General features: G+C 39.9%; 2 protein-coding genes across 3 annotated transcripts in view; one reads left to right on the top strand and one right to left on the bottom strand.

Moving 5' to 3' along the window:
* LOC119657322 (gamma-tubulin complex component 3) overlaps positions 1-23,612 on the top strand; it is a 34,353-nt gene that overhangs the window by 6,616 nt on the left and 4,125 nt on the right. For both annotated transcript variants that reach the window (XM_038064183.1, XM_038064184.1), the window contains exons 4-8: positions 2,127-2,431; positions 2,485-2,626; positions 2,686-3,208; positions 3,264-3,456; positions 3,512-3,833. In XM_038064183.1, coding sequence (XP_037920111.1) covers positions 2,127-2,431; positions 2,485-2,626; positions 2,686-3,208; positions 3,264-3,456; positions 3,512-3,833 — 1,485 coding nt within the window. The remainder of the gene's footprint in view (positions 1-2,126; positions 2,432-2,484; positions 2,627-2,685; positions 3,209-3,263; positions 3,457-3,511; positions 3,834-23,612) is intronic.
* On the bottom strand, positions 18,961-19,726 carry LOC119657323 (peroxisomal multifunctional enzyme type 2). Its single transcript, XM_038064185.1, has 2 exons — positions 19,454-19,726; positions 18,961-19,375 (listed from the first exon to the last, which is right to left on the bottom strand). The coding sequence occupies exons 1-2, from the start codon at positions 19,587-19,589 to the stop codon at positions 19,161-19,163; spliced, it is 351 nt and encodes a 116-aa protein (XP_037920113.1). The 5' UTR covers positions 19,590-19,726; the 3' UTR covers positions 18,961-19,160.

Here is a 23,612-nt window from a genome sequence, read left to right as displayed (position 1 = left end):
GTTGATATTGAATTTGGGATGGTTGCAGCTCTCCAACTCTGCTAGAATTTGCGGACCCAACACGAAAGCGAAGGTAAGCGGCATCAGGTCTCTTTCGCAGTCCATTTAATTCCTCTCTTCTTACCCACATCCAGAAGACAACGCCTAAATCTACAGTTGAAACCCAACTGGCTTTAAGACAAGTTCTGTACTCGAGCAATGTGCCACAAATGACGAAGCGGCGGAAGCTGCAGATATCCACAAACCTTGCATCATTATCGGTACGGTCGCCAGACAACTTCTCTATTACATATCCGAGCAAGGCATGTCAATGCCCACTTTGGCATTCGGATCGCGATCACAATTTCACCTTTGAGAAGCCTCACTGGAACTCGTAGAAAGCTACCTTCTTCATTATATCAGAAATCTCTTTTGATGCATAGCACTGTAAAATTGTGATGCTCCGTAGCTTAGACCCGAAATTCGCAATCAGAATCTTGTCAAAAACTGATTCCGAGGCCTTACGGTTAGAAACCGTTAGAAACAACCCGACACTGGATTAGCGTTTGCTATCATTTGGCTTTCTAGGGTGCAAAAGCATATTGCCACAAGAGGGAGAGGAGTACTCTCCAGAATCCCACCATATTCACTTAGGCCCAGAATGTCCAACTTATATCGTTGGGTTGGAGAAAGTTCTTCTTCTTTTTCTTCAGCCTTTGTCCCGTTCACAAGCGGGGTCGGCACACCCAGAATCATAGAAAGCGACAGGACCGGACGACAGTAAATTTTAGATTTGAGACGTTCGTTGATATGTCGAACGCCCTTTCATGCAGGTTGCGTTAATGCGTGAAGCAATTTCATAACGCAGTTTTCCATTGGCTGATAGCATTGACCCGAGATATTGAAATCGCTCAGTTCTGGGTAGGTCACTGCTGCTGATAGTGCTTGTGCCTGTTTCATTGGGATCGCTCGTCAAAAGCTCAGTTTTATTCAGATTCAATCTGAGACCGTGTTGCATGAGGCAATCATTCCATTTTTGGAAGAGTTGCTCGAGATCATTTTTGTTGTTAGACACTAGGAAAACATCATCTGTTCACCAAGAGCCAAATCAATATTCAGCCGATGCTCAGTATGTAGACCTATTTTGCTTCCCGCCTTTATTTGTTGATACACCAGCTGATCGCTCAAGTTAATCAAGATCCGTTTTCTTTGTTTACCGGGCAGTTGCTTATTAGTTTTCAACACATCGAAAGTGTCGATACCTCCTTTCGTTTTGTTATAAAATATATTTATGATGGATTTATCGTTTTCCTCCACCTCGTCGCTGAAATGTAAAGTTGACAAAATCATTAAAGCCGTGTTTGGTTTCGGAACGTGAGATAAAAGTGTTTCTATCTTCCGAAAGCCAAACAAATTGTTTTATGCATCATGGAGATGGTTTGGAAGAAATTCTTATGGAATATGTTTTTTATTTTTTCACGTTCGTCAATTCGTTTGATTTCAAGTGTTCAAAGTGTTTTTGATCCGACTTCATGTTTCCCATATATTCTGGTGTCCGTTAAGATTTCCGGTGTTCAAAATGCTTGTCTCCGCTGCTGAACGACATCGGGATTATGAAAACCCATTCGTGTTGTTTCTGGGCCGGAGCTGTTTCACCGTTTATTTTGTTTCGCGCATCCAGAAGACAAATCTTACGATTTAATGCTGATTCCGATGTGAATGGAAACTTAATTGAGTTAATGGCATACTAGACAGGTTCCAGCTGCTGTTGTTATTACAGTCATCAAGGCCATATTCATCATATAACCGAGCAAAGTGTAATCAAAACCCACTTTACAATTCAGATCCTCGGTTACGATTACAATGTTAGATGCTCAAAGAAAGCATCGATCGGGATTCTCCAGTAATAGGTAGCATTGCCACTGGCAACTTTTATTGATTGTCGATGGTGCCAACATTTCACAATGATCTACATGGCATGTAAAAAAAGAAGGTCCATCTGTTTTCAGTTTGCTTTGTCGTTTACGAAGATCGTGTTGCAATTCTGTAAATTTGTAAGCTTTTAATTGTTTTTTGAATAAGTAAATTGATATAAAAAATACTGTCCGTAAATTGAAATTAAAATATCTGATAATTTTCATTTCCAGCCAAACATATTCACATGCGCCTCGTCATCAGAAAGCAATCTTAAGATTGCCCCAATTCGGAAATCCGGTATTCCGCCAAACTCGGACAGTAGCGATAGTTCACCACGAGATGGTAAAGATAAAATTCTTGGTGCTTCCAGTGATTTGACCGATGAATTAGTACAAAATGTGATCTACGCCTTCACGGGCATTCAGGGAAAATATTTAAAGAAAGATTTAATATCTGGAGGATTCAAACTTGATCCGAAGGCAAGATCTTTGAACGTTATCCAGGCGGGGATGCTACTTCGATTATCGGAATTAGGGTAGGATATTTGGAGTGCTTTTTACACGATTACTTAGGAAGTTTGTTTCCCAGATATTATCACGACCAAGTTCATTCATTCACGGATTCTAAAAGTGGGCGTTGTGCATTAGGTTTAATGGGTCAAGGATTTGTGTCGGCTCTTAAAAATGAACTGACAAAATATTATGGATTGGTTGCAATGCTCCAAGAGCAGGTGTGTTTTCGTAGTCGCTTAGTTAAGACTAGATGATTTATATATGATCTGATTCACAGTTAAACAGGCAACGAAAACAAAATTACCAAGAGTGGCCAGGTGTTACAAGTGAAAAAATAACCCTTATGAAAGTAATGGTTTGGGCTGTGGATCCTCTTCAGAGATTGCAATGGCTGGCAACGATAGCCGAAGCGTGCCAAGAGAAAAAGGGTGGTGCTCTTGCATCAATAGTATACGAGTTTCTTAGTAATGGCGATCCAATGGTGAAATCTTTAGTGAAAGAATTGCTGATTGCTGTCTGTGGTCCCCTTCAAATAATGCTGGCTCGCTGGTTACTGGAAGGAGAAATTATCGATCCACACGGTGAATTTTTCATTGAGTGTTTGCATGAAGTGGGACCGGACAGACTGTGGCATGATAAATACCGAGTACGAAGTTCTATGTTGCCATCTTTTATTTCCACCGATTTAGCCAATAAAATTCTAGTCACTGGAAAGAGTATAAATTTTCTGCGCGAAGTATGTGAGGACAAAACTCCAATAAAAGGACGAGAGGAATTAAAACAATTATTTGAAACAAATGGTAATGCAATAGAGATCATTACTGTAAAGTATAACTAAATTAAATTGTTTTGCAGCTGAAAATGTTTTCGCGAATGTGGCGGACACTAAACTCCATGCGATGATTGACAACATATATCTGAGCACTTCGAAGAAGGTCTTGGATATTGTAATGGGTCCACATAAGCTGTTGGATCATCTACAGGCAATGAGAAGATATTTGCTATTGGGTCAAGGAGATTTCATTGGAATCTTGATGGAAAATTTGAAGTAGCTTTATTCATTGTTTTCCCAATTAGCAGTTTTGCAACATATTTTTTTACAGACCTGAACTTGATCGGCCAGGCAAAGAACTTTACTGTTACGATTTATCATCGATTATGGATGCCGCAATAAGATCGACAAATGCTCAATACGACGATCCAGAAATTCTTAACCATTTGGACGTGAGGTTGTTGAATCCATTTGACGGTGACACCGGATGGGACATTATTTCGCTTCAATATACTGTACGTGGTCCGCTGGCGACAATGCTGGAACCTTCGATGCATAATTATCAAATTCTGTTTAGGCCATTGTGGCGAATGAAACACATGGAATTTTTGTTGTCATCGAAAATCTGGAGAGATCAGATGTGTAATGTTAAGGTAAGTTCTGATTTGTTTAGTTTTTGCAAAATGGATTGTAAATGAAGCAACGTTAAAGCCCGCGCACACAGTAAGCATTCTGCGTTTATTGTAATACGAGTATGTGCTCCCTTATATAGCAATGCACACTGGCGGCGGTCAGAACGCCGCGGTCAATGACAATTCTTGCAACAGAGAACAAACATTCTCTGCCTAGGTACATGGGTTATATTGGAATTTCTTCTACACCCAGGCACTAATAAATGGTTTGAGTAAGATGTGAATTACATCATATGGGTTATTCAGGACATTCCCCTGCCAGCCTTTCTTTTGCATGAATGGTTTTCTCTGGTTGGTATTTTACTTTTGCATATCATATTCTATTATAGAATTCATTGAAGCTATTTATTGACATATGAATATAAAGGATCATTCTTCATCTTTGAGTAATTCAGCAAAAAGAGTATTAATTTCTCCTAAAGCAGTGCTACCTCTTTATCAAAAGATGATCTAGAGGAGAACATGTTTCACGCACAATATTTGTAACATAACTAGAACGTTAGTAATTGCCCGCCGTCTGTGTGCGCTGAGAACTCCTGCCAAGCCGCGTTGTGCCCGCCGGCTCTTACGCCAACGAAGTACACATGTGTTGTTACATTTATGTATGTGTATACTGTTCTCATAATTATAATAAGCTTTCATTGAAGCAACGATTATCAAGTCAAAGAACGTGATTCCAATTTATAAGGAAACTGGTAATCTTTATGAATTAGTTTTTTTACCGTTCATAATTGGTAATTTGAACATTCTGCTGGATTACTTTTCTTTTTCGGCGTTTCTTTTCACGGATCTTCATTTCAACATCGTCATTCCAAAGCCAAGTATCTCGGTTGATGTACCGCGATTCATCTACCGTCAGATGACGTTGAGGCATGGCTTTCTTGACAACTTCACCTTATATTCTATTCGGAGATGGGCCGACTCTTTAAGTTCTGTCTGCGATCAAACTGCCATTTTGAAGATTTTTGTAAAAAAAAAGCGAAGATTTGATGGTCCATGGTGTATCACAACCGATAACAGCTATGACGATGAAATTCACGCACGGTTGTTGGCAGCAAACAGAGCCTACTTCAGCTTACAAAAACTGTTTCGCTCGAAACGTCTCACCATAGGGTCAAAGCTCTTACTGTACAAGACAATGATCTTGCTAGTCCTCACGTATTTCTCGGAGACTTGGGTTCTTAGCAAAAAAAAAAACTGCAAACTGTTGGCCGCGTTACAGAAAAGAATCCTCCGAAGAATTTTTGACCCCCTACATGAGAATGGACGATTCCGTAGCCTATATAACGACGAAATCTCCGATATACAGTTAACTATTATTGTTAAACTTGGTGAGTTATGATTTTTAGGGGAATACTACTTCCTTTGAAGGAAATCTTACACTTATTAACAAAGTCATCGTAGATAATACCTTAGATCAAAGTTCCAATTTTGTATGATGTATGATATCATACATAGGATATGTTCTATATATGTATATAGCAAAATACATCAATGCCACAATAAAGTGAATGGGCTGAAACACGGAAGGCCCTACGTATGCGTCGTCGACACCATCTTAAACTAACGAATGTGATTTTGTGTAGTTTTCAAAAGAGCAAAAAACTGATTTTCAGTTTTCTATAAGAATGCAGGACATTTTTCCTAATTTACAATTAATTATACCCCACATGGGGTTCCATTCTAGTCCTGTGATGTTGTTTTAATATTAATTATTTATTAACAATGTAATAATATTATTTCACATTCGTTAGTTTAAGATGGTGTCGACGATATATGCTATGAAGACCGAATGGAAACATCTTATTTTGAGTTTTTTTTCTTGTTATTTGTATTTCACTCGTCTTGTTTCTCAAGGTAAGATAAGCATATACATGTGCATTAAGTTTGCGCGTGTGATGTGTTTTCAGTGGGAGTGGTATTCGCAATCAAGATGCACACATATATGTACGTATGCACCAGTAAGCTGTAATGGGCAATGTTTGTTTATCATAATAATTTTCAATCGCGACGTTTGATATTTTCTTACAATATTTATTTTATTCAAACAATAAATTAGAAAGGAACAAAAGCAGGAAAGTAATTTAAATAAATTTCTTTAATACAATAAAAAGACTAATAGTTATGCAACACTTCAACGTGATCAATTTTGGGACTTCACACGTCTATATGGAAAAAATACAGCTAATATAATATTTTGGACACTCCTATGACATCTAGTACATCCTGGATTCTCATAGTCATACTACAAACTAGATTTTCACAAATTTCTTATAGTATTGTGTTCCATGTATCCTCCACATTTCGCCACTATTCGGTTAGTATCCCCGACTCCCATGTGACCGACCAGTTTACAACAGTCCAGAGGGGTTCGATGGGGTTAGGTGTGGATATTGGAGAGGCCAGTCTAACGTTTTTCTTCCGCACGCCTGAAGGCATTTGATGGTTAATTTTGCTGGTCGCAGCGGATCATTTTCATGTTCAAAAGACAGTGTTCGAAGCATTAATTTGAAATTTCCCGTGGTGGCAAACAAACTGTCCTGTGGAATCTTAATATAATAATAGTCCGCTGTCATTCTTCTCTCCAATCGCGCAGTACCTTTTTTGACAGACAGTCCCATATCATAATTGAGCCTCATGGAAACTTCAGTGTGGGCTCTATATGATTGTATTTTCCCTCCACAATTCGTCTACACCCATTCACGGCCGTCCAATCCAAAACGCTTTATTTTAGTCCCATATGACCATATAATCTTCGCCCGGTCACTTTTAGCGCAGGTTTTATTTTTTCTGCGAACGCCAACCGCAATATCTGGTGTCTCTGTTAGCCAATATGTCTTAACTTTCGAGCGCCTTCTAAAACCAGCAGTTCGCAGTGTTCATCAAACAGTTTCTGAAAATATTTTCAGTTTGTAATTGTGTTGAAGGCTGTGGCATATTTCTACTACTTTTCGGTATTTATCGCCTCTCATGCCCCTTACATCAATCAATTTTGTGAGTCACTGTATGTATATATTGAAGTTTGGAAGTACGTGAAGGAATACTTTGAATTTTTAGCTGTTCGAAGGATTAACGTACATTGACATTTCTTCTTCTTCTTCATATAAGAAAAACACAAAACCTTTTATATATCGAGTCCTGTTTTTGCGATTTTTTTTGTTGCTTTAAATTTTATATCCCACCATATCGAGAACGTTTCGCGGTTTCCCCTGCCAATAGATGAATTTTCCATTTCTATACAAATTTCTGCCGCCTCTGTAGGGGTTATTCTAGTGTTAATTCTATTAGCATATTTTGAAGCCTGCGTCGAACGGTTTCCATTCAGTAGTAGTAAGACTTTTTCTCCAAACATGTTTTCATTCTCCATACACCTAAAATTTGAGGAATGTGTTAAATTTTGCGAATTTGGGAGCCCTTTTCCAAAAAATGGGTACGCTATGCTCAAAAGCTCGTCAAACTGCCAAAATTCAAAATGTATGGGCAAATTTAGGTGATTTACATCAAAACTAAAGAAATATTTGTATTGAATTGGTTACTGGCCACTTGATATATTACTAGCACGCGCTTTTCTATTTCTTTTCGTTCTCATCCTACAATATCTGGATACTGAGACCGGCGCCTTTTTATAGTTTTTTTCATTTAACACTAGAATACCTTAAAACATGCGAAGTTTTTTGAAGTTGCACAAGAGGGGCTGAAATGACTACAACAAATTCCCGAGCCTGGCTAATATAGAGGCATGCAAGCGCCAGTCGCCGGGACATTTCAATTGGACGACACGCAGATGCTAGCCTGATCGTACATGTTCCGTAATTTCCGTGTATGATATAGCTCTGCCTTTTTCAATTTAATAGCCCAAATGGTCTTAGTTCCAGGTTGATATTTCCTTAAAATTTTCACGCAACGTGGCGCCAGACACCAATAGTGAATTTGCTATTTTTATAAACGTGAGCTTCAGATACTGCCTGATGGTGCCGCGAAAACTCGACGGAAGTATTATCCAAAAAATAGTGAGTCTGTGGAAGTTAACAAATTTCGTTACCACGTATTGGGTTGTCGAATAGAAAATACGATAGGCTCTCAAAGTACTTCGCGACTAGGCTCTACATACACACTGTTTCTTCAAAAAATTGGCTGCATGCTTCTCCCTTGTAAGGCAGTATTCCTTTGACCCATTTCGACCCGTCTTGTAGAGTTTTCATTCAATAGTATACTAACAGAAATTTGCCGTTTATGTTTGCCCTGAGACTCTAACTCTAGGGACTCTCCAGAAAATTCTGGGAAAACGGGACTTCGGTGCTATATGCTGAAAGGGGATTTGCGCGTTGTCTTTTGTCTGTTGATTATAGTGTTCTTTATGAGGTGGAGCAACTTGTCGGAAGTAACCATATCCACAAATAGTGTGTTATTGCACCCAGTACTTTCTATTGGAATTTTTTTTTCTCATTTTACCCGGAGTGAACCAGTGTGGAATTGTAGCGAAACGTCCTCAAAATTAGCTTGCATCCTAGAAAATTATCGGAAATAGAATAATATCAATTATTACACTGAACTTACCGTTCCGTATAAAAATTGTTTTACTATAGCTACCAGACTTTCCGTTTTCCAATCTTACATTCATGTCTAATTCTATCTGAATAGTCATCACACTTTTATTATCTACTGGATTTATACGATATATTGAATTGAAATTTTTAACTTTGTTATATTGTCCCTTACCGCCAAATATTCTCTATCATTTGTCGTTCTTATACCGGACTAATCGGGTGTTTCGACTTAACGGTTAAGTACCATATCGCATCGAAATCAAGCAATTCACTCGTTTTTTAGCACTATACAGAGCATAGTCTTTATGAGAACACACTGCCATTTTCATTATCGTGTCCGGAAATCCTTATTCCAAGTAAATCATCATTCTGGGCAATTTGATTACCATGAGCAATGACGACGAACAGATTTTAATTCGACAGGACTTGCTCTGCTGATCCTTATCGAAGAAGTGGCAATGTAGCAAACACTATCTTTTAGGCTCCGCCTGCATAGGTATCTGTCCAATATGACGAGGAGTAGCTCAGATCTGTTCGAGTTATCAAGCTTTGTGGAGGAAGAGGAGCTTCCAAAGTTGAAGAAACCAATACTTAATGAAATTGCTGGCTTGGTAAATACTAACAAAGTTTAACTCTGTGATTCCCTCCAATGATGCCAGGTGTATTCCTAACCCTGCGCTCTTGAAATTATCTATTAAACCCTTACAAATTTATCAAACTCAGAGCGTAACTTAGATTTGGTTTTGCTTTTTACAATGGGCCTGCTATTTAAGATGGCTTTATTAAGTGAATTGTAAATTGAATTCCATCAGGCATTGGATTGACATTTCATTAGGATACTCATGTATCGAGAGATCAAATCGTATCGAGAGTGCAGTCCTTTGCTATCCTCCTTTCCTTTCCTTTCCTATTTTTTTTGCCTGGGATACAAAATATCATTACCTGCTAAGTTGCTAGAATGAAAAGTCGGAGCTTTACATGTCTTTTCAGAACTTCATTCACAACGTAAAACACCGATACAAGTATTTTGACTAATGACAATTTTTTTCGTACGACCTTTGTTATGGAAACCGCCAAATATTAAAGCTGACTATATTTCATTCCAGCTGATCTTGGTAGAATCTCAAAGTAAACATGCCGAATTCTCCAATGATTTATTTTTTTCCAGCTGATAGTCTAAATGATTCAAGAAATGCTCTTGGGGACAATTGATTGCAAAAATGTTAAAAGTTATCAACGTCTATAATGATATTGCATCATTTGAAATAATTTGCAGATTAAATTCTATTTTTATAGGCGAGTTTGAAGTTCAAGCCCCTTATCAATCTTCCGATAAATTGGCAACCCTTGAAACTTTGTGGAATGAAAAAATGTAAGGTAAATCGTAAGAATGTTTACGACCGAAAATTTGATAGTACGTCTCAAAATTGATAACATTTTGAACGAAGTTTTCATTTAAGTAGAAAGTTCGACCGGATGATTCTTGATTAAGTTCCATGATTCCATGATTAATCTCCAATAGTTATTGATATGAATTGATATCGTTCTTTATGTTTTATGAAAGTGCCAATAGAACCTTGCCTTCATTTCTGGAACCTGGTTGTTTCTAACAGTAGGTGGGGTGAAAAGAGCAAGGGTGAAGCAAATAATCGAGGCCAGCTGATGTGATAAGATAAAATGTAAGAGAAATTTATAGTCAGTATTCGGCTGGTGAGTTTCTGTCAACGTTTTGCCACAGCTGTCTAATTTGATGCGTTTAAAACTCTTCTAACTTTTCGAAAGGGAATTGTTACTTTATGGCAGACAATTGATAAGATCAAATCATTTCACTTTTCGCCAGCCATCGTTCGTGTTGACAGATCAACACATGCCAACATATACTAAATCTACACGCTGTAGATTTACCTTCCTGAGTAGTTAAGGACTCGCGAGATATAGCATATGTAGTTCATCGCTGTTTAAATTGTTTTTATATTGCTTGCGAAATTTTTATTTTATTATCTGACTGTGATTCCGTTTAAATATTTTTACATCTAATAATGAGTAAGACAGCTGTGAGCATATACATGAGCAAACTTCAATTAGGAAAGGGGTATCACCCATTGAGGAGAGAACACTTAGCTGGTGCGATCATCATATATGACCAGTGAATCAAAGTTTGTTTGCACTTAACAGTCAAATTATATACACTGATATGGTATAAAGCAGATTACTTCAGATTCGGCACGGCCCGTATTATACAAACCAATTGAAATTCGAAAGCTCTGTCTATAGTATGTGGGATTTTTGTAAAAAAAAATTCAGAGCGCGATTGTTCCATTAGCATGGAGCTTGTACGATATATACATTTAGTATGGTACACTATTCAGTAACATCGACACTCTATGTCTCTATGGTTGCAATAAATTTACATGAAAACAAGGAAGCAGGTTGGTTCGGATATAAAGGTTTTGGCGTTCATCTTGTATGAGAAAATGCCTGTGCAAGTTTCGTACATAGCTAAAAGTTTCGAAAAGTACTAATCAAACCATTACATTTGATTCCCCACATGATCATATTCTGTGAAAAAAATTTTACACCTCCCTTTCCCAAGGTGTCATCGTTTCACACAAAACCTTAGTAACAGCTTTGTTTTACTATATTTTTTATCAGAAGCGAATCGATGAACGTAAGGGATTAATCGCTGCGAGCGTTGGAAGGAATGGCGCGCTCGAGCTCTGATTCCGTGAGAAATCTCTGGGATTGCGGTGTAGCGCGTAAAGTGGCAAATGGAAATTCACCCTTGAGCTGGTCAGGGAAATACGAATTGCCGCAAATAATGATTACAGAACCGTATACTGTATAATGAAAGAAGTTGCGGGTGATCGAAAATCTTTCAATGGGCTCAGTGAAGGGCGTTAACAGTTAGCTTCTCATCCACAATGAAGAGCAGCTGAAGAGATGGAAGGAGCACTCCATCTCGGTTCTTAATCGTATAACATCTGGTGAAGTTCCACTTCTCGTGAATAGGGCGGTGTGTGCAGCTTGGCGGATGTTGGTAATCAATTGGTGCCCTTTTCCGATCATGCCTATCGTTCGTTTCGTCCCTTTTGGCGTTATTTATGGGTCAGGGGAACTGGATCTCATCGGTAAGAACACCGCCGATCTCATCGGTCAACATCGTTATCGTTCCAGCAATGGTGTGTGTCACACCGCAAAGGCGAAACATATTCTTAGGACAGTTCTCCTTAAAATCCAACAAATCGCAGGTCCCCGACATTTGGCATCATGTTTGCCAGAACTTGAAGTCTAGCCTAGGAACCATCATGACTTCAAGGCATTTGATAGCTTGCTTCGTAGTGATAATGCGCCTCTGATGCGAGCAGATGTATCGTTACGACGTTTGTCCCTACTCGAGTGCCAGTTGAACATATTTCAGACACTCATTTACGGCAGTAATTGTTTCGGATAAATACATTTCAACATCAGCGAGGTATTTTAAAACTAGAATCATTGCGTCCTTTATCCTTGCCTCCTCTGCAATCAAGATTCTTCATCCTTCTAGATAGATCGATAAGTCGTTTCAACGCCGGATAATCAGTTTTTACTAACATTTTTTTTTCAAATTGCACTGTTATCTGAGTTCATATCATTTTGATGTGGTACATTTCAACGAAAGAATGTTGTTGCTTGCATTTTTAAATCATTCTTCTAGTGGGTTGGAGTTCAGCATAATATAAATATATAAAGTTGTCTAGCGGTTGCCGGTTTATTTGAAGCGGGTGTCGATCTTGTTTTTCCAATAATAAAGTCAGTATTTCGGTAATTGGATCTCGACAAGTATAAATTAATGTTGAAGGAACTACACCAAGCAGTTCATCAGCTTATGGTCCAATTTTTGGTACATTAAATCAATGTATAATCATAGCTGAGTGGTTAGGGCACAAGGCTGTCGTACGGAAGGTCGCGGTTCAAATCTCGCTGGTGGTAGAGGGATTTGTATCGTGATTTGACGTCGGATACCAGTCGACTCAGCTGTGAATGAGTACCTGAGCCAAATCAGGGTAATAATCTCGGTCGAGCGCAATGCTGACCACATTGTCTCCTACAGTCTACTGTAGTGTACCGTTACGGTCTTGAATGAAGTGCTCTAACACACTTCAAGGCCCCGATCCAATATGGATTGTTGTGCCAACGATTATTATTATTATTATAATCACTGGCAATGAGACATTATCTACTCCTTCGATAAAAAGGAGGTATCATTCAATGCAGTAATTTTACCGTACTATGTTGCTGAGTACCATCTATAAAATATTTCCTGCTAACTAACACTAGATAGAAAAAATATTATCAGTTCATAACAAGGAGATTTCATTTCAAGCAAATTAGTAATAGATCAGATTTTATCTCTGTGGTTATCGATGGAAAAATTGCTGAAGTATGACCATCATCACCGCTTATGAATTATAATAATAATATAATAATAATAATCGTTGGCACAACAATCCATATTGGATCAGGGCCTTGAAGTGTGTTAGAGCACTTCATTCAAGACCGTAACGGTACACTAGGAGACAATGTGGTCAGCATTGCGCTCGCCCGAGATTATTACCCTGATTTGACTCAGGTACTCATTCACAGCTGAGTCGACTGGTATCCGACGTCAAATCACGATACAAATCCCACTGCCGCCAGCGAGATTTGAACCGCGACCTTCCGTACGATAGCCTTGTGCTCTAACCACTCAGCTACCCGGATAGCCAGTGTAAAATTGTACATGGTTATGAGAGAATTTGTATTTCTGACAAAATTAGTAAGACGGATTTGGTTGACCCTGGTGCGAGGACAGATAAAAGCAGCAGGATCACTCCCGAGATCTTTTACCGTTACTGACCTTTTAAAACACGGGGATGTGTGTGTTTATGGGGTGGGAGAGAGACGTAGTCTCTGAGTGCTCAGACCGCATTAGTCCACTATATTCGATGCCATGTCAAACGGAAAATCTCAGATTCGTTTGTTTTGTGGGATTTCCTTTAGTACATGTGATGCCTCTCGCTTTAGCTGGAGTATATCAACAACAAAAATATGATTCCTGATGCGTTCATAGGCGGGACAATCACATAGGAAATATTCCGTGGATTCCGCTTCGTCAGGATGGACACGTATCATCTTATAGTATGGTAGATTGTTTCCAGTTTTTTATTGCAGAATTGGCGAATGCTATTGGCACTCCAATTGCAAGTTCTGGTCCCAGCATGGGGGAAATTGAACGATTTAAATGATTTCTACAGTTTTGAAATAGTCAAAGGACTGTTCAATGCCCTTGGCAGTTTCACTACCACGGCAGATTACGATGCCCCTGATCTTCAATCGCTCTTTAATCACCCAGGTTGCTCCTCTTAGGACCCCATACACTTCAGCCTGAAAGACCGTCGCATATTATCCCAAGGAAAAAGCCCACATCTCGTTTTTATCCAAAATGCTGTTTTTTCTTCGAGCCGTCGATGTAGTATAGTATATCTCACCACTCACCCCATAGATGCAGAAGGGGGGTGTACATTTTTTTTCACCAAATATCGTCATGTGGGGTATCAGATTAAAGGTCTTAATTATTACTTTCCGAAACGGATCTTAGTTTTTACATTTGTTGAAAAGGTGGGGAGTGCGGGGGGTCGTAAGTGATCATTTCTTTAACGGATCCATTCTCAGAAACTAACCGAAAAATTTGAAAAAAATCAGGAGGCTGCCACTATATAGTGCTTAGACTCCGACATATTCTCCATACCGATATCTGCTCAAGTAAACTTAATAATAGTAAATTATTATAATTTTTAGTAGTTGACTGCAAATCCCTCTTAAGTTCGTCCTAGAATCACGAAATTTTGCAGCAATGTAGGCTAGTATAGGGCATGATTCTGCCAAGTTTGGTGAAAATTACACTATAACTAACAAAGTTATAAAAGACTTTGACTGTCAATATCACACGAAAGTGGATATTCTCACATAATATATGCATATAATACGTGCTAGGTTCTATTGGGATGAATGCACACTCAAATGACTTTATAAAAGAAATACACAAAACCTTTTATACCTGAAGCGTCTAGCTTCCGGTTCCCCGATTTGTTTTCATCTTCTCGTGGTAGAGAAGCTTCTGACAGGTGGAATTTAGCCTGAAGGCTTCTTTCTCCGTGGCTGAGATTTTCTTCTGCCGAGCCCTTGTCTTTAGTTTTCTGGAAAATTTATTTGAGTTTCCTCCCACTATGGGAGTAACTATATTCTCCTTTGTGGTTGATCTTACCGTAGGTACTAAATGTCGGCTTTCTGTTGAAGTGCAGAGTATGTTTTCCACAGGTTATCCCTGAGGGGAGCTAAATTTGATGAGGCCTCCAAATTCTGCGAACTACTACAAGCTTACCTTACACTCCTCTCTGTATTTGTTGAGGGTAGGGTATCCATACAGTCCCAGTTTTCAATAACATTGTGTCTGAGCTTCATTATCATAACAGTGACGGGCAACCAGCTGAATCCCAAAGCTGGGTTGTCTAGAGTTTTTAATAAAGACAGCCCTAGACCGGATAAAGAGTGAAAAATGATTGCATAGTTAGCTACGCAGATTGATGTATTTTGACTAGGTACTTACGCATTTCATCGTTTACTTTGAAGTTCCTTCTTTTCGGAAAATTTTTTTCTTAACTGTTGCAGCAATATTATTGAAATGTTTCTCGTCAATTACGACGCTCTGTTGGCAGAAAACCACCGTGCGCGGATTTGATCGTCGTAGTTGTTATCGGTTGTTATTTTCGACCCTAGATTGAAGAAATTAACAACGAACTCAAAGTTGTAGTCTCCTATCTTTATTCTTCCCGTTTGACCAGTGCGATTTGATATTGGTGGGTTGGTTTTTGGTGCTGACGTTGCCACCATATATTTTGTTTCGCCTTCATTGATGTACAGCCCAAGATCTCGCGCCGCCTGTTCGATCTGGATGAAGGCAATTTGTACGATGTCGATATCGTCAGCATAGGCCAGTAGTTGGGTGAACTTAAAGAGGATCGTACCCTCCACCGATTACTTTTTCCAGGGCCAGGTTAAAGAGGACGCATGTTAGGGCGCAATGGACGCAATGTGTCAGTCTTATCAATTTTGTCGGGATACCGAAATCTCTCATGGCCAGGTACAGTTTTACCCTGGCTATGCTATCATAGGCGGCCTTAAATTCGATGAAAAGATCATGCAACTGATGTTCATATTCCTACTGTTTTTCCATCACTTGCTCTTCGCGTACGGGGCTATCCGACCGAGCAAGATAGCGGAGAATATCTTACAGATGTACTCACTAACGTGATATCGCTGTAATTGCTGCACTGCCTGATATCCCCCTTTTTATGTATGCGACAGATAATGCCTTGATTGATTCGCTGTCCCATACTTTGATCATAAGTTGATGAACTGCTTGGTGTAATTGGTCGCATCCATATTTAACCAATTCGGCTGTAATTCCATCGGCTCCTGGCGACTTATGATTTTTAAGTCGATGAATTGCACGGACTGTTTCTTGTACACTTCGTCTTCAGTTGGCGGGAACTCCAACTCGCCGATGTTCTGGTTGTTGAGGAGTTCATCAAAGTACTCAACCCATCGCTCCAATATGCCATTCTGTCGGAAATTAGATTTCCCTCTTTGTCTCGGCAGGATGAGTATCGAGGTGTGTAACGCTTCATCCCACTGACTTGTTGGTAAAACGTCCGTGCCTGGGGCGATTGCTGCCTGTACTTTTCGAGTTCACAGGCCTGTTGGTTCTCCCAGGCCTCTTTTTTACGTCTGTGAAAACGCTTCTCCGCTCGACGGAGTTCGTGATCAGTCTCCGCGCGTCCCCGCGTCCTTTCAGAATGCAACATTAGTTACATTCATCGTTCAGCCGTTCCGATTCTTTTTGCGACTGGGGCGAAGTATGTTTGTGGCCGTATTTATGATAACGTTCTTCAGGCGATTATGGAGATCGTTTGTTGATGCTTCATCTCCAGGACCTCTGTTGACGCGTCATACATTTCCCCCTTATAGATGTTGCGGAGGGCTGTGCTGTGGATGGCTTCAGTGTTAACTCTCACCTGATTGTCATAGGGGATTGTAGGTGGTGTTGTTATACGAGCCCGGAGCACCATGCCAACGAGATAGTGATCCGAGTCTATATTGGCCCCCCTATATGTTCTGACATTCATCAAAGCTGAGAGGTGGCGGCGTTCGATCAACACGTAGTCAATTTGATTGAAAGTGGTCCCATCTGGAGGGACCCATGTTTGTTTGTGGATCGCTTTCCGCGCGAAACAGATACCGTTCTACTGCCTCGTTGAAGGTATCCTTTTCCGATTCTGCAGTCTCCTCTGTAGGGGCGTGAACGTTAATGAGGCTTATAGTTCCAAATTTGCCTCACAAGCGCAGAGTGCATAGCCGTTCGCTTACGTTTTCAAAGCCGATAACAGCAAGTTTCATTTTTTGACTAAGTAACCTATTCCGAAGTTGGGACAGGGTATCGGCTAGCTGTTTGGCAGCTCCATCTCTGTACAGGGAGCGCACGTTCCATGAGGAAATCGTTATTCCATTTACATTGCCGGGTTCGTCGTTATGTTGTCAGTCCAGTTCGAGGTTCCTTTTGTGGCTTCGGTACTGGTTGTTTTCCATGTAGGGTTGTCAGCCCTATCCAACCCCCAGGACAGGAGGACCAGTTGGTACAATTTGTCTCTTTTTAGGCACGGGAGACTCGCCTTCATTCTTCCCCGTCTGCAGTTTTTCGCTAAGGAAGAGCTCCCAGCGGTCACTATTTGGAGGTGGAGATAGGGTTTGGTAGTAGAGCTGTTGGTTCAGCAGGCGTTTCTCAGGTTTTATGCTCCATCGTGGGTACCAATTCACGTTTCGCCTTGGGACTTATACTGCCCTTTCACCACCGCTATAGATTTGTTAAACAATAATAGCATATGCACGTCCTGTTCTATTATAGTTGAGTTATAATAGAATACGACATGAATATGTATAAACATTTTCCTTCAAGATATGTAAGATGTGCTTTCGTACTACTCCTGGATCGCATTGTGGCGCGACAGGATTCGCGGCATTCGAAATTTCTTTCGAATGTTGCGAATACCAGCGGACAGATGACGGCACCGGCGCTCTCCACTCAGTTTAGACCTCGCCACAGGAGTGAAGAGCAGAGTCCCATGTAGGTGACGAGAAATGTGATATTGAAAAGAAAAGAGAAGGACTTACAAAAAGATGTCTAGCTTCGACTTCGTTAATTTTAAAGCTGTATTATAATAATAATCGTTGGCGGAACAATCTATATTGGATCAGGACCTTGAAGTGTGTTAGAGCACTTCATTCAAGACCGTAACGGTACACTACAGAACACTGTAGGAGGGAATGTGGTCAGCATTGCGCTCGCCCGAGATTATTACCCTGATTTGACTCAGGTAAGAAATCACAGTTGAGTCGACTGGTATCCGACGTCAAGTCACGATACAAATCCCATTGCCACCATCGAGATTTGAACCGCGGCCTTCCATATGACAACCCAGTGCTCTAATCACTGAGCTATATTAGTTGTCATAAATCAATTAAATTATAATTCCAATAAAGTATTTTAATTAAATTGATTTATGATAAATAAAATATAATATAATTTTGCTGCATATGTAAAATCTGGTGGATAGAATCTTTGTCATCTTATGTGATTGGGGTTCTTTGCCTTTTGGAGGTTTAAAAATCTGCAAAGCTATTTAGATTACGGTCCAAGGCACTTTTGAAATGACAAAATTTGGTATTGAAACTAGTTCCAAGAGGTAAAAGCATATTTCGTAGACTATGAAAGACTCATCGAACAAAGCATCAAATAGCCATGTATTTCGTCAATAACACTTATTTCCAAAATGGGTATGCGTTGCGAGCATCCATGCTATTGATTATTTATTATGGCGATCGGCGTCCATTTCACGTTAAACCGGAAATACTAAACCAGTAAAATATTTGCTGAAAAAGTATTCGAAACAATGTACCACGAAACATGGTTACTTTATCGTACAAGAACTAATGGTCTTAGCGTCGAATTCTGCCAAACGTGTTTACATTAACGTTAAGTACTTGTGTACGCATCTCCATAAGCATGATAGAAAAATTAGTCAATTGATAAGACAAAACCTTGTCGAAGAGAAAATTTAATTCTCCAGTAAGTCATAAGAGAACCTCACTTATTTGCTGGGTAATGACACTTTTCTCTTTTGATGAAAAATGTATAATGAGGGGTCAAAAGGTGCCTTAACTTAATTCATCGCCCTTTGTCGTTATAAAATGTAATTCACCCTCGTTCGAAAATCTCCTGCTTTGCGAACGACTTGCTACAGAAATCTCTTTTGAGCCAACAAAATTCAAATCAACAAACCAAATTTCATACTTGGATGAATGAACTTTGATCGGCGCTGAGCAATGGACGGCACAGTAACGACCTCCATTCGGAGTGCGATTTGGTTGATAGATAAACTGTTCTGCGTTGAATGAAAGACGTCATGTGCCCATTTATTGTTTTATTAAAGAACTAGATTAACTTAAGGACGTAATACAAGTTGGTAACTAAAATGTCAACATTTAAACCATTCAAAATCAGAACTCACTTGAAGACCCATAGATTGCTCTGCACAGAATTGCACAAACAGTAAAAATAGTGTAGAAAAAGTAACATCCCCCTTGGGAACAAGTCCGAAGTGCTAGTTTACAACTTGGACTCCGTTTTCAAAAGAGGCACCAACTTCTGCGTGAGCATAATGTTGCCGGCAATCTTCAGTTTTCCCTTCATGAAAGCAGCTTGTGGGTTGAGTTTTCCAAGACTGATTTCCACCATGTCGTCATCGCTGACAGTCAGGGTGGTGTCCACTTTGATGTTTTTCGCTGGGCCCTCGTACACCTCTCCGTTCTTCAAATCCAAAACTGTTCGGAATACAAAGTCCAAATTAGTTGTCCAATCTCAACAGTCGTCACTCATTCGAATGTCGAAACCACACTTACTCCATTCTTTCACGACTTTTCCATTTTGCGTAATTTTATAGGAAAACACGCCGTTCACGCTCTTTGCTTTTGCTATATTTTCCTTAACACCATCTTGGATTCTCTTGAAAACTGCGTCACTCTTCAAGTTAGACATGATTGTGTGGAACAAGTAGTACAAGAACTAATGGCCAGCCCGGTGGAAATCAAACCGCGAATTGATGGATTATTTTGGAGTTCGCGGGCTTTAAGTGAGTGATTTGCGTTAAGTCACGATGTTGGTATCTAATCGGCCAATTTGACGTTTGATGAGCATTGCCAGATGCGCTCAAAGTGGAGTTGTCATATATGGTTTAATTAGACCAATTCCTATTTAAACAGACCATGTCCTTAGTAACCGAAAATATTTCTCATAATTTCAAACACAGCATTTTAAAATGTGCAGAATATCTGCCTTGTTATTATGACAGCCTATACTATATAAGAAGGAAATTTATGAGTGATACGATGACCGCCTGGTTATGGATAAAATCCAGCTCAACTGGTTGCGAATAAAATCTCGCTCAATTGGTTGCGGTGGGCGGGTCACTTAACCCGTACGGAAGATGACCCAACTCGGAAAGTCTGTATCTATGGTAGAAAAAGAGGACATCCGCTGATGAAGCAATGGTGTAGACCAGCACGCCAGACAGCTTTTAGAAATATGGAATTGGTGGACCTCGGCGCAAGACCGGGATGTCTTCAGTTGCTTATCAGGGCAGGCTTAGATCGGATACCATTTATTATGCGGTTGATGGTGATGATTATGCCTTTCCAGACAAACTATGGAGTTTTCATAATTGATTTGTTGTCCATAGGGTTTTATCATGCACTAAAATTTACAATTGCGGATACCACCTTAACGTGGCGAGGTAATCTATAATGGTTCACTATAATGTACATTAAAAGCAACCAGACATGCATATGAAATCTGCGGATAAGTACTTTACAAGTGGTAAACGATACATAGACTTCAAATCCACTCACGACTTTGAGCAATGAAACAAATTCTGGAGACCTGGCTTAATTCATACTCCTCCATGGAGCAATTGTCGAAGGATTATTCTCCATGCCACATTTAGTGCTTATGACGCAGTTAGCTAAAAAGGAAAATATAGAAACTAGAAACCAGATTACAGCTTGTCTGTGCATTATTACTTAAATCTTCCAGGAAACGGAAGAGGAGGGCACGGCAAAAGGAAATTTTAGCCACTAAGGAAGAGCCATAATTATATCTTATGTTTGATATTTGGCGCTCAAAAGAAGACATGATTGGTAGAAAGAACGCCGACATAGATCTTAGACGGTGGAGGAGAGAACACAGTTGTGGGGGGTTTGAATTGTATCAAAAGTGTCTCAGGATGTTCAGAGACAGCCACCATTTGATGCTCCAATTCATCCTGGAAAAAAGCCACTTTTTAAGAGTGAAGAATTAGTTTCAGTCCTCTCACATTCGTTATCTGACTGCCCCCTTCGAGTGCATTAAAATCCTCTGCTATGATTCGCGGTCAATGTCGCCTTGGGTTAAGAATCACAGCGTTCAGCATCTGCTCATACTCACAAATATACGTTACATACGCAACAACTGTGGCACCACGTTGTGCACCAACTTTGTTACGGACGCAACGGGCCACAGTTGTGTACAGCGTTGGCGCCCAACGTGCCACAGTTGTTGCGTAGGTAACAGAGTTGGTGCCCAACGTGGGGTCACAGTTGTTGCGTAGGTAACATATAGCAATTATATATGTGGATTCCTTTCACTTTTCCTCTGCCGAATCTGTCCTTCGCATGCTCCGTTATTTCCTGGAAGGTTTGTTCTCCACAAGCCCATAACGCCTTTACAGCCCCTTCCGTATTTGACCCAAGTGTCACCATCGCGATTTCAAAACGGCTTGTTAATTGTAGCCACATCGACGTCTTTCTCGCGGATGGTTTGCGAAAGTAAGTCCTGCTTCGCTTTGGCAATGGTTGAAGTTGATTTGTATCAACCTCATCTACGATTTTCGATGAGGGCTCTCCTGTATTCCACTTGCTGGTGCCTCCTACCCTTGGCACAGTAATCAATTTGGGTCAGTTCCTTAGCCCTTGCTGATATGCACATCTCTTGCATTACGTTGACTTGTCGTTGATGATGTTTGTCTTCTCAATATGGCCGAGGTCACGCCAAGTATCGCTTTAGTGCCACCTGCTCCCTAAGCCAATACATAACCCAGTATATTCCTAGTCTCCCTGCTGCTAATAGTTTGACTTTTGCTCCACTGGTAGGCTGATGATGACAGTTTGTTTTCCGCGGTAAGCTTTCCGTTTTCACCGCTGACCTTTCTAATTTAATAAGGTCAAATTGCTTTTCCAAGGTCCCGTTAATCTCTAGCCGTCTATGTTGGTTTCCTGTCCTAAGGACTCTACATTCCTTGAGCAACAACATAAGGTTTCCTTTATTGGACCGTCTATTCGGTTAACATTTCCCGAATTTGTGAGTTTATTTTCCTCCGATCTCACCTTTTGCGAGGTGCTAGCTTTCTCCTTGTGAAATCCACTCCCTTTCTCTAGAATTGCAACTTTGTAAGTTTCGTCGGCAGCTTCAGTTCTTCATCTTTCCATTTTTTGGGTGTTGAGCCCTCTCAACTGGTATCACGCCTGCCGACGTAGGGTGTGCTCAACATTTATTGTTGGTCGGTGATAAGGCTTCGTTGTCAAACCAGCACCCCTTTAGAATGCAAGGTAAATGCAGTTCTCTTGTGGAATCAAGACTAAAACTCAAAAAATCAAACAGCCGATTTCTGAATCGTTTTGTAACACCTGTAACAATGAAGGCTGGTTAAACTATAGAAACACCTAGTATGAATATAAGAGCCTTGTAAGAAATCCGACGAGAAATTTCTTTAGAAAGTACTGTAAGGAGTAGAAAGACAAAAGAGAGGTTTCAAGGGAGGGCTCTTAAGCGGTTTCACAAACCCCCCAGTGTTTATTTCGAAGATCAGCTGATAAAATTCGGCAGGTGGATGAAGATGATCATTAACTTGTGATCTGTTTGTCTATTTCATTTCCTGGTTTCGAAGATTGAGGACGCAATTCTGAAAGGTGAGTACGCAATGTGGATATTGAAGGGGCTTTTGACTGTAGTTGCAACAAACTTTGTATCGATAATATTTAAGCCAAAAGGAAGTATTTTTATCGTCACTCCTGTAGAGTGTACTAATTGCGTCACTGCTATGTAAATTTCAAAAACTGCCAATACAAGTTCAAGCATATGCGGATGCTGTTGTTATGCTAGCTGTTGATTGAAACCTTGGAACAATATGTTAAAAATAGAACGAGCCGTTGATTTGATTGATAGCTGTAGACAAGTGCTTTCAATAAATGTAAGTAAAATCTGATGTTGTTCAAAATAGAGGGAACTAGAAAGACGTTTGTCTTCCGAAGATGAGGGAATTACCCCTTCAATTTACCGAAGAAACGAAATATTTGCGAGTTTTTGTCGGATAAAGATATCGAAGGAAAGATGAAATGAGCTCTTATTGCTTATTGGCTACATGGATGGATCTTTGCTTCGACATGACGCTTCAATCCTTATGTGGTAACGACGATATAGGTTATCATTAGGCATCATACTTTAAAAGTAGGGGCCTACTTTAAAGGCAAACATAAGGACCTTTTGGCGCAATATATAATGGTTTTGTAGGCTCGAGTATATGTGATCTTAAGATTAATGACTTAGGTGATTGACAAGCAATTGAAGGACAGATTCATCGCAATCTGTAACGCTAGCCAAGCATTAATCAGTGCCTAGATTATCCCAAAAAATCTTAGAAAAAATATAGAACGGTGGAACTACTCTGAAGCCCTGGTCACTGTTACGTAGAAAGCAATTTGAAATACTCTGGCCAAATAGGGTTTAATTTCCCCTGTGCCAAGACGGAAATCAGCAATTGTAATGGCATCAGCATTGGTAAATATTGCTGTCCAAAATTGAAAACAAGCTTCCCATAGAGTCAAAGACATCAGACATTAGGTTTCTGTTTGATATACTTAAGTTGCAGAGGAGACTATCACATTTACTATCACAGAAATTATGCGATATATAAACATATCAGACACAAAAGTATTCTTTCATATATTCACTATGTGAGTATTCATACTT

Source organism: Hermetia illucens, chromosome 5 (genome assembly GCF_905115235.1).
Source record: "Hermetia illucens chromosome 5, iHerIll2.2.curated.20191125, whole genome shotgun sequence".
In the NCBI taxonomy this organism is placed as follows: domain Eukaryota; kingdom Metazoa; phylum Arthropoda; class Insecta; order Diptera; family Stratiomyidae; genus Hermetia; species Hermetia illucens.
This window is presented reverse-complemented; position numbering and strand designations above follow the sequence as displayed.